The sequence below is a fragment of the Camellia sinensis genome, chromosome 5, assembly GCF_055761805.1.
Source record: "Camellia sinensis isolate YWXY chromosome 5, ASM5576180v1, whole genome shotgun sequence".
Lineage (NCBI taxonomy): Eukaryota > Viridiplantae > Streptophyta > Magnoliopsida > Ericales > Theaceae > Camellia > Camellia sinensis.
In genome coordinates, this window is record NC_138965.1 from 142,137,329 (window position 1) to 142,149,390 (window position 12,062).

Here is a 12,062-nt window from a genome sequence, read left to right on the forward strand (position 1 = left end):
CTTTCACAGTATTCACTTATACTGGGACATGTTTTTCACTAGTACCAAACCAAATGAAAGTTCACCCTTATCTTCCTCGTTCACCTGCAACCTCCTTCCCATCCCCCCTCGCCAAACCCCAAACCCTCTTGGCACCTCCACCTTGCTGCTGATAATTATATTAAGTGCAAGTGAAACTTACGTTTTTTGCACTTGCACCCAATATGTTTTGTTGCAACGGGTAAAGGATATGAGGCTGTAAAGGAAAGATGTTTTGTTGCTACGGGTAAAGGCAGGTTGTGAAGGAAAGGGTTTGGGGGATGTTAGGGGAATGGGGAGTGGAGAGGTGGGGGAGCAATAGGAAGTTGGGAGGAGGGGTATCAGTAGAGATAATTACAAGAAACTTGTCTTAAGTTATAAGTATCGCATTGTCAAAACCCTATTTTGCCTTGAAATATATACCAACCTCCCCTTCATTAATTTGACTTTATTTGTTATAAAATGACAAAAATACAATTAAAATTTGCAATGAAATAGCAAAATACCATTCAAAAAATTTAAAAAAAAAAAAAAATAGCTTTCCTATTCTTTTTAACCAAATAGGCCCAACACCCTTTCATTTCTTGCTCCCTCCCTCCCCAACCCCTTTTTTCTCTCTTCTCCCTCACACCTGCATAGCCATAGCCACTAGATCTTTAATAAGCCAGCAACAATAATCAGGTCTCATGAGAATACAAGAAATTATGAAGAATCAAGATTCATTCATTGCAAATCTCTGTTAAAACAAAACAAAACCAAAAAAAAAAGATATTACAAGAGAGGGAGAGGAGATAAAATAATCATTATGTCCATTCATGTGAAAGTCGAGCTGTTTCATTCAGCAGCACATAATTAATCAAAGGTATCAAATTGGGTTCTTCCCCATAATGTATTTAGAACAAAAAGAATAGAAAAACCTTGCAACAGAAACTGATAAGATGTATTGAACTAGAATAATCTTTTAATAACCTCTAATGCAGTTGGGGCTTTTCTGTTGTCATCGCTACTGCTTTCCGTTACACTGAGTCCCACACGGGCTCGCATCTCCACGAATCCGCTTCTGCAGATGCTCCAAGCTTGCCACTCGCTGCATGGAAGCTGTTCTACCCATCTTATTCCCCGGACTCTGCTGCTCGTTTTCTGCTGAAGGAATGTCTACGAAATCGTTTTCAATTCTTGACATATGATTATTATTTGCAGCAGATTGATAAAAGTGTTGCTGGTTTGGGACGTCTTGCACGGGAACTGCAGCATCTGCCGATGTGTCAGAAGGGCTATCGGCAAATGATGGCATGGACATTGTGGACATATCAGACATGGCTTGGAACAGAGGGTTCAATCCGGTCACTCTTTTAACTGTCTCTTCAGCCATCTTCACCTGAAAATAAAAGCTTCACTCGAATGAGACAACAGAAATCTCAGTTTGCAACTTCTTGTTTTGTCCTAACACGATATTTAAATCATAAATGCATCTATTCTATTATATAATCACTACTAAATGGTTATAATGATAGAGAATTGCCAAATAGTTTTCAAATTCATCCCATATTCTCATTCATCAAACCTTCCAATAGTTTAATGTACAATTGCGAAGGCATTGTGTATGCACCCACCTCCAGTAGACATACACACATACACGGGCGGAGGGATGTGGGGACCGGGGGGGTCACGTGCCCCCCCTGACTTTTCAAATTTTTTTTTTTTTTTTTTTGGTTTTGTTTGAGCTTACATGCAGTGCCACATAATACACAGCAGCCCACTTGAACACACGCACACATGCACCAAATTTCCAAACACACTAACACATGCACCCAAACACACTGACACATCTTCAATTCAATTCAATTATTATTATTTTTTTTTTTGATTCATGGAAAAACAGTAGCAATATATATATATATATACTTTTTTTTTTTATCTCTCTTTGTTACTTTGTAATTTATCAACTAGCGATTCACCAGATTAGGATCACGCAATACAGATTTGGGATCACACTATAACCTTGTTATCTTCTCTTCATTGTTTACATGTAACTTTATTTATAATTTTTTATTTTTAAATAAAAATTATGAGTATCAATTTATAGTTATTTGTTAAGTTTTTATTTGTAGAAAATTTAAATTTGTTATTATTTATGTTAAAATAAGAGATTTTGATATGTTAAAATTATGAATCTTAATTGGTGGTGATTTATATTAAAAGTAAGGGATTTTGATTTGTTGTTGTTTGTGCTAAAATTAGGGATTTGATTTGTTCTACAATTAAAAATATTAATTTATAGTATTTGTTATTTAAATTAGGGACTTTTATTTGTTATAATATTAGTATATTAGAAATTTTCTTTGTTGTGATTTGTGCTAATTTTAAATTTTTTGATTTATATTAAAATTGGAGATTTTGATTTGTGGGGGTTTGTGATTTTGATTATGAATTTTTATTTTGATTTTTATTTTTTAAAACAGTCATGGAGCAATATTTCAAAAGAAAATCAAAGTTAGAATCATCTCTTCCTTAAGAAGAAGATTATAATTATTTTTCCACAAAACAAAGTCGCATATAAATTAACTTAGGGCTGGTTTGGCAAGTTTCAAAAAAGTTAAAAAGTTAAAAAGTCGCTATTCTATTTAAGTCACATCATCTTATTTAAGTCACACCACCTTTCTAACACATCACTTCAAACCCAACTCAAATCCAACCCACATTTCATACAAAAGTCAAAAAATGTACTTATTTAGATCATCCTTAGTAGACCTTCCTGCAAATCTAGGACTACGACCTCGGATTATGGACTATAATACTAATGATCGAGACCAAATTTTGAGATTATAATTAATTGGTGCCCCCCCTACATTAAATTCCTGACTCCGCCACTGCACATACAGTAGCTATTTTCTTACAAGAATAGGTAGCAACCGATAATGTTCTACAAGAAAAGAAAAGTAAAAAACTGAGCTCACAAGAAAGGCATGCCAAGAAAAATATTTTGTAGCCCCAAGGGGTTGGCTTGGTGGTCAAGGCTTGGGACATGGAGATGTGCTTAAGGTCTCAAGTTCGAAACCTGCTAGCTGCAAACAATTTCTTGGGGCCAGTCTATACAGTACTTTTGCCCTGGCTTTAATTGGACCCTCACAAGTAGATGGTGAGATTGGTCCCTCAGATTAGTTGGTCTTATGGGCCGGATACCGAGTAATCAAAAAAAGAAAAATATTTTGTAGGTTAAGATATGAATTTTATACTGGTTAGTAGAGATGAATGGTTTTTGAGAACAAAAAGGGTCGAGTAACTAATTTCGAATGCTCCTTCAATGAAACACATACCTTAGCTCTTAATGTCTCCACATCAGCTTTTAAAACTCTGTTGTCAACAGCTGATTCATTGTACTTTTGGCTTATGTCAGAAAGCCTCTTCAGTAAGGAAGAGTTTTCAACCCGCAATTGAGAAACCTAGGATGAACCACGATGTTTCATTAGAAAATTGAATTAAGCTAGAAAAACAAAGGTACGGGGCAAGATAAAGGACAAAACCTGTGTTTCTAGCTCAGTCAAATGGGCTTGTTTTCTTCTTCTAGAGCGTCTAGCTGATTCTCTATTAGAAAGCATTCTGAAAAACACACAACAAATTAATTGAAGAAAATTGAATATGGTAACAATGTGTATAGAAGGCATGAAAAAAATGATCCGTTCGTGGAAAAGATGGACAGAATCATAGTTACAGTAAGCGTTTTAAATGCATGGCAATGAACATCTAACAGCCACTACATTTCATACACATGTTGGTATAAAATTAAGCAAGCAAAGTCGAGACCACAAGACTGATCAATGCTTCATCCTCTAATTGTGCAGCAATCCCTTTTGGTCAAAGATAGTCTCTTTCAATTTCTCAACCTTCTAGGAAATCAAAAAGAGGCCATCCCTCGTTACCTAAAATGAAAAAATAGATGGATGCTTCCTCTTCTCATAGAAGACAACTGTAATCATTCATGGAGGCCTGTCATTTTCTTGTGGACCTCAAATAGGCATTGAGGCCTACCCCACTCTTTTGGGCATCCATTGCGGAGGAGGTTCATCTCACTGAAATTTCTGCTAACAACATGAACAAAGATATATATCTTTTTCATAAATTAAGAAAAACATATTCAATAAATAAGTTACTTACACTATTCATTTGAAACAGTCATTTTAAGGCTAACAATTCATGTTTCAGTGGTCTATGCTGTTGAACAGACTAAATCTCTCACAAATAAGATTGACAGGTCAGACAACTTTTAAGTAGCAAGTTGTCTTTCCATCAATTATTAAAGGGAATTTCTATTCAAAAAATTTGTAAGCAATTTTCCTGATCTTTTATGTATATAGCATGAATTACATCGGCGCAAAAAAATATATATATATATTGCCAGAGAAAATCACCTTTAATTATTTGATATAAAATAGGATAAGTGGAATTTATCTATACCTACCAACTACAAATGATATGTGCACATCCTCACAAAGATATAAAACAGGATAGTCACACATCTGCAACAATCAAATTTCCAGATAAATTTTAACCATTAGTAGCTAACAACACAATTACCTCCTGACACGTTTTGCATCAGTAGGGTCTGTGTTATTCGTTTCTGTTTCTCCTTCAGCTTCATCATCATCTGACTGTTCTCTTGATGATCCACTCGTCGTTGACTTCACCTGGACCACAGATTTCTTTTCCATGGCTGGCAAGGAAGGAATTCCAAGGGGTCCAATAACATCCTTATCTTGTCCCTTTGGTAGACCATACCCAGATCCTACAAAAGTGACAAAATCAAAATTGGATGACAACATTCAATACTTTCTATGCTATCCAATGACATAACTGCAACCTATAAAGAGTATTCCAGGAAGAGAAGCAAAGAGAATGTACACATGAATAAAGACTTGGCTAAAAGGTGATCAAAAAGAAAATAGACTTATAATTCAAATGTCATCATAACAAATTAACAATCATTATCTTCATTGCCACCAATCATTGTCAATTCCTTCTTTCCTATCCACAATGCAAATCTTGATTAGCCTTCCTAGTCTACTGTTTACAACAAATTCAGACTGCTAGCAGCTTTAGCTCAGCTAACTATAAAAGCTGAAAGTGGAGTCTAACACTATGTTGATCATCAACATAAGACTCCATATAACTTGCTTTAGTCCGGTAAATTGATAAATGGGACTACAAAAATCAAACCAAAGAAATCCTTACCACATGAAGTAGACGCTTCCAATCCTCTATTAACCAAAATATCTTGTATGCAAATCATACTCACATGTTTGTTTATGCATGCATAGACAATCTAATTATTAGGTGTAAATTGATGTTAAAATGATATTGAAAAGAACATTATTACTCTTGCTCTACCAGAAGCAATCCAAATCCCTTTGATTCTTGCTACATGGATGGAATATATTAAGAAAGTGAACATGAAAATTATTAAATAATGTTTGACCATGGAAAAGATTAGGAGTTACAAACACACCCGACATTTATGCATATGCTCAAAGCATAGAATAATAACAATAATAAATAAAACATTTAAACAGTAGGAGATACTAACCTTCACCAAGAGCTTGCATTCCCAATTGTCCGGTACTGGACGCCTGTGATCCATTGTCCGCTACAATAGGAGATTCTTGAGATTTTACAAAAGATGCCTATTGACATGAATTATGATGTTTAAATAGAGTTTCCATCTTGTAGAACAGGGGAAAATTTAAAGCAGTTCAAAAAATGGTAGATGTGCTGAATTAAAGACTAGAGCCACAATTATGATTTTCTTTTTCCTTTCTCCCAAAATAAGACATAACTACCGAATCCAAAAGAAAGTGTGAGCCAATTTGCATGTCAGGTATATAAGGTTATCATTCATATACCAGCATCTAAATTGATTGAAATGTGAATCAAATGAGCTAATGCACATATGGCTCATCCCCACTAAATGGCAGTTATAGTAGTACCTACTTTCTAAACATAGCACATCAATAAAATTTTCCACACACAATTTAGGTAATTGAAAGTAACCAAATTACAGGCATTTAGAAATTATGAAACAACATATATGGATAGGGAATAGAAAACAGGTTTCTTTTGGGCCAAATATTCACTACAAGGATGTTTCCTAAAAGCTTTGAATTTCCAAATATTCACGGTCCACTTTATTCAAGCCAGGATAGCAGACCTTGTTTGGAGGCTGAAATTGAGCATAGAGCTTCAATATCAGGGAAACAATTCAAGGTTAGGAGCTGGCGCATAAGTTATATTTTCACTTGTTAGAAAAGGCACAGGGGACGAGGAGAGGAAGGAAGAAAAGGAATAGAAAGGAGGAGGAGAAAAAATCAACTATGGCCTTGAAGGAAACCATTACCAGAAGGTGGCTAGGGTGTTATGGTGCTTGGTGATGCCCATCTTCGAGGTTGAGAGGGTGATCCCTCGCAATATGAGAGATCTTATTGCTTCTTGGAGTAGGGGTTGCCTTGAGGGAAGGGAGAGAGGAGGGCTTGGGAGGCCACTACTTTATGTGTGACGTGGTGCTAATGGTGTGAGAGAAATGTGGAGCTTCTGATTCCTAGTTTGAACGGGATGCTTCTTGTTACCTACTGGTTTTAACTCAAGGAGGCATCCTTGTTCATTTCTTTTTTATTTTTTGTAGATTTTTTGGGAGAGTTGTACATTGCTGTTATTACATAGGGTTATGGGGTTTCTCTCATATACGTTGTGCAAAGCTTGAGCCCTTGTCTTGTCATTTTGGTGCTCAATTAATGATATTTTATGCTTATCCCCAAAAAAAGTGAGCCAAGTTTGAGAAACAACCCTTTGGTGAAAAAGGATCTGGCAAGGAGATTCTTCTTTACTATCCTAAACCTAATCTAAAGATTTAGCATTCACAAGGAAATATTACCAATTGAGATTGTTTTAGTCCCTTCATTCCACTGTGGCTTTAAAAAAGATGCCTTGCAACACTAGTAAAGAAATCAAAAGCTCATCATTTGGTAAGAGAACAATCCTAGTTACTGTTAACCAAAGCTTGAGGGGACAATCCTAGTTACATGAAAAATGCACAGGAAATATCTTATAACGAAGAATCTCCATGCCCCCGATAGCTTCTTAGTTAAGATTTTTCCACTTCTCTTTTCAACTCTTGTGACTCTGCTCATCAACCTTGTCAAAGGTTCGAAGTTTTTTGGGCAGCTAAAATATCAACGTTATCCAGTACATTCAGAGGGACTGCATACGAGGATGTTGGAATATAAACCTGTCATTCCTAAGTTGAGTTGAATAATGCCTTTATGTTTGCCCCAGCACACTCAACCCAGCTACCCAATAGCACATACCAAAACTCCACAATAGAAGACCGTAGAGTAGAATGGTAAGATGGCACATCATATGTTTACATCAGATCAAAGAGAGTGATTCTGCATTAAAATTAAGTGGAATTTTATGATACAAAACTAGTGGTTTTAGTACCCATATGGTCCATACCTAAAATAGTACGTAACTATGGTCATATGGTAAGTAGAGCCAATTCTAGTGGTAAGTAGGGTTGGATTCCAGTAGATTGTCCTATTGTGTGATAAGTTGAGGGTTAGTTTCAATAGGAGTACTACAAAAAATCACTTAATTTTTTTGTATCTGATTTTACTTGTTATCAATCTAAGAAGCACGGACACGGATATAGACACAAGACACGGTAATTTCAAAAAAATAAAGACACAGACACGGCTAGGACACGGTAATAAAATATGTTTTCATATATTTTTGTTTGCTACCTAGATTAATATTACATCCACAAACAATCAATATAAACAAAAATTAATTCTAATTATATTTTTTTTATTTAAAAAAAATACTTTTAAGTTAATATTTACAGTTTATATCTTTTTTTTATGGATGATCTACTAAGTATTTGAATTTAAAAAAAATAATAAACATTCAACATACATGAAAATTACTAAATAAAATGAAAAAAAAATAAAAAAAATCTTAGTACGTCCCTAGTGTGTCCCCAGTGCGTCCTCTGAAATAAATTAATTAAATAAAGAGATACACCATATACTGTGTACCATACGTATCCTGAAGTGTCCATGTGTTTGACAAGTATGAGGCACTTATTTTGAAGTGTCGGTGCTTCATAGTTATCAATCAATGATTGGATTTTTCCTAATCTGGATAATGGTTGGGAATGGGTTTTGGGTATGGTACCCAAAAGCCCTCATTTTTTAACCTTTAATAATACCCTCAATTTGTTCAAATATCACTTTAGAAACCAAAACAATCTAAACAATTGGTGGTGGAAAAGAACTGAAGCAATTGCATTGAAATTGGAAAACATATACACAGAATACTAACAAATAAAAACTTCTAACAATTTTCTATACTCACAAGTATGTATACAGACACATATACGTAGACGCACACATACAGACAAGTGTATATATAATATATTTGTATATACATACAGAGAGAGTCCAGATGATTGAAAGAATGAATAAATTCAGTTCAATTAACCAAAAAAACATAGCATTTTTTATTTTTAGCAAAATCCACCAGTTTGGAAAAAAATATTACAAAAAGAGGAAAAATAAAAGCCAAAAGATGGATGGATATGGAAGCAAGGAAATCAACCATCTAATCAAGAAAAAGTGTAATGCTTTGTTTGACAGCTGAGGGGGAAAAAAAATTAATAATAATAAAAAATAAAAGAAAAAAGACAAAGAAAAAAGGGAAATCAAACAACTTCGGATTTCAGATTCGGAGCCGCAGATGCGACACCATGACATCATTAACCAAAATTTTCTTTCGTTTTGACCTAAATTTTCTCTGGAACCAAACAGAAAACAAACGAATCTACCACCCAATCAAGAAAAAAAATATATGTAAAGGCAAAGAAAAGGGAAATCAGACAACCCTGGATTTCAGATTCATGACATCACTAACCAAAAAAAAAGAGAGAGAAAAAAATCACAATTGGAAACAAATTCGGATAGTTTTGACCTAAATTTCTCGGGAACCAAACAGAAAACATACCCGAGTCAAAGCAACAGCAGCGCAAGCCAGATTGAGACGGCTCTTGAGGAAGGCTTGATACTCCTCCGAATCCACCGGAACGTTCGGAGGCGCAACCGAATTAAACGACGCCGTTTGTTGATTCGTCGATTGACGATGTTGAGCCCGAGGCTGAGGCTGAGGCTGAGGCTGAGGCTGAGGCTGGTCCTTGATCTCGACGACGTCGTTTTCGGGTATCGCCGACGAAGAAGCTACGGCGGAGGCAGAAGGGGAGGATTCGGATTCGCTGTGGGTGGTGTTATTCCGGGCCTCTTGAAGGAATCTCTGGAAGGCCCACTCAGATTCGCTCCGATTCATCATAGTCGGATGTACCTTCGAAGACGACGACGTCGTTTCTTCCTCCGCCGTCATCGGTAAACGTACAGGCGCCGGCGACCAAAACTGGTCGGCCATGTCGTCCACTGAAAACACCCTATCCATCTCTCTCTCTCTCTCTCTCTCTCAAATGTTTTGTATATTCAGCTAAAAAGCCTACTTGTATGTGTTGGCCGTTGAACAGGCATATATATATATATATATAGATTGAAAAAAAATATGATTTTAGGGCAAAATAGAAAAAAATAAAATATTGAAAATTTTGTGAATCTTTCCTTTTTTTAATTTTGTAAATTTTTTTTATTATAAATATGTATAACTTTTCTTTTACTTGTTACTAAAATAATTTTTCTCTATATATATGGAGATGAGTTTTATAGAAGGAAAAATATTAATAAGTCCTATTTTGTTTTTAAATTTATTATTGAATTCTATCAAATTTCAATATGGATAATTAAGTCATATTTGTCATAAAATATTTCCAAAAACATTCATTCTTCCATAATGAGATATTTTATCCTATTTTTACCTCTTATTTAATATGAACAACAATGTCAATATTTTAATCCAAGTAAAATTATATTTTTAATTGTAAAAATTATGATATTGTATTAAAAAAATCATAAATCACAATAAAAAAATTACCAATAAGTTTTATTTTGTTTTGAAAAGGGGTTTTTTTTTTAGTGAAAATTGGTTTAGGGTCCCTCTTCCACTTTTCGTAATGGAAGAGATCCACAAAATTATTTTTTTGATGTCTAAGGTCCCTAAGCATATATCAGAGAAATTTGACTCTTTGTCTCTGCTCTTCTCTCTCTCTCTCTCTTCTCCTCTCACCCACTGTCTTCCAGATCCAAGGCAACCAGCAAACAACAATTATTTGTGCAATTAATTATCAATCTCGAGGAGATCGAGATCGATCTGGTTTGGTGGAGCTATTTGTTTTGAGTCTGATAGTGGTAGTGGTACGTAGATCGAAAAATTTTAGGTGATAGAGAAGATCAGAGAGGCAGAAGGAGGAGATAGAGTAGTGTTCTCGTTCGAGTTCTTTCCTTCGAAGACAGAAGATGAAGTGGACAATCTGTTCAAGAGGATGGAGAGAATGGTGATTCATAACCCATCATTCTGCGACATCACATGGGGAGCTGGTGGATCTACTGCAGATCTCACTCTCGAAATATCCAACAGAATGCAGAACATGGTGTGTGTAGAGACCATGATGCATCTCACCTGTACCAACATGCCTTTGCTCTGTGGAGAGAATGCAAACTCGTGTCCAGTGGGAGTGCCCCGATTGCTTCGTCATCGCCGATCCTAATTTCATCGACAAGCTGGGCGCTGGATTTGAATCCTCTGGGGATTTGATCGCGACGATTGAATTTATCAAATTTCTCTGGATTCAACCCAGAGAAAATTCAAATTTCTCTAAGGTCTCCAGAGGCCTAAAGCTTGAGAGTTTGGTTTGATGAACGGGGCAAAAATATTACTTCTCAATCCATCTTTAGAGACATGCCTGGAGGACCAAAGAATGAGATTTGTAAAACTGTGTCTCAGATCAAGGACGAAGGCTTGGGAAGATCAGATAAGCCAGACTAGGTTACAGTGAAGGCATCCATATCATTCATCAAGACAAATACGTTCTGCTACACAGTTTGCCCATTGATGATTGGAGATAGACAGTGTAATAAAAAAGTGACAAGGTCAGGAAATTGAAGATGACAATGTGACCGGTGCAAGTAGGAATTCGAGGAATAGATACACAAATTTTCTCACCATAATTTTCTCAAAATTTTTTTAGTACTCAGAGAAATTTTAATTTTCTCTGGTTTGAATCTAGAGAATTTCTCTGGAGAGAAGTTCAATTTTCTCTAGAGAGAATTTCTCTGGGACTGAAATTTCTCTGGATTGATGTTGAGGGACCTTAGACATCATGAAAATATTTGATGTCCTTTATACTATAAAATCATAATATCAGGGACCTTAAAAAAAATACCCCTTTTTTTTAAGGTCTCTTGTATGAAGATTTTATAGCATAAAGGACATCTAATATTTTCATAATACCTAAGGTCTTTCAAGTTGATCCAGAGAAAATTGGTCTAAAGAAAATTAGTCCAGAGAAAATTCACGTCACAGAGAAAATTGGTCCAGAGAAATTTTGGGAAGAATTTCTCTGGACTTTTTATAAAAATTTTGAAAATTTCTCTGACCTTTGAATTTTCAGTTGACTTGATATCTGGAGCTTCGTCTTCACCTTCTGCCATGATCAACACTTCTTGCTCAAGCTTTATTCTTCTTCTGTTTGTTTCTCTATAAACTGTGAGTAACAGAATGACATATAAAGGAAGTTCAGGAGGTAGTTGGGCATAGTGTGGATTTGATAATTAAGAGAATTGAGTATAATTTTTTTTATTATTTTATTTATTCGTTGAATTTGGATTTGAAGTATATTTTTATTCTATTTCTGTATTAAATTCTCAGACAAACATTTTCAGAGATTCTCTCACCCAGAGAATTTCTCTGGACTCCACAACCCAGAGAAAATTCCCAGAAAAATATTTCCAGAGAAATTCTTTCAACCCAAAAGAATTTCTCTAGACTCCACAAACCAGAGAAAATTCAAATCCTTTACCAGAAAAAATTAA

The 12,062-nt window shown here is 35.3% G+C and overlaps 1 protein-coding gene across 1 annotated transcript; it reads right to left on the reverse strand.

Moving 5' to 3' along the window:
• Nucleotides 1–810: 810 nt before the first annotated feature.
• LOC114298416 (light-inducible protein CPRF2) lies at nucleotides 811–9,612 on the reverse strand. The gene is made up of 6 exons (XM_028242985.2): nucleotides 9,067–9,612; nucleotides 5,600–5,696; nucleotides 4,594–4,801; nucleotides 3,543–3,618; nucleotides 3,336–3,461; nucleotides 811–1,396 (listed from the first exon to the last, which is right to left on the reverse strand). The coding sequence occupies exons 1-6, from the start codon at nucleotides 9,523–9,525 to the stop codon at nucleotides 1,022–1,024; spliced, it is 1,341 nt and encodes a 446-aa protein (XP_028098786.2). The 5' UTR covers nucleotides 9,526–9,612; the 3' UTR covers nucleotides 811–1,021.
• Nucleotides 9,613–12,062: the final 2,450 nt, after the last annotated feature.

What these genes read in the sequence shown, in the direction of transcription:
- LOC114298416 (XM_028242985.2), bottom strand. Translation starts at nt 9,525, where the DNA reads ATGGATAGGGTGTTTTCAGTGGACGACATGGCCGACCAGTTTTGGTCG. An exon ending in AATGCAAGCTCTTGGTGAAG is followed by an intron (nt 4,802 to 5,599) that starts GTTAGTATCTCC and finishes TCACTTTTGTAG; the next exon opens with GATCTGGGTATGGTCTACCA. An exon ending in GATGCAAAACGTGTCAGGAG is followed by an intron (nt 3,619 to 4,593) that starts GTAATTGTGTTG and finishes TGTGTTTTTCAG; the next exon opens with AATGCTTTCTAATAGAGAAT.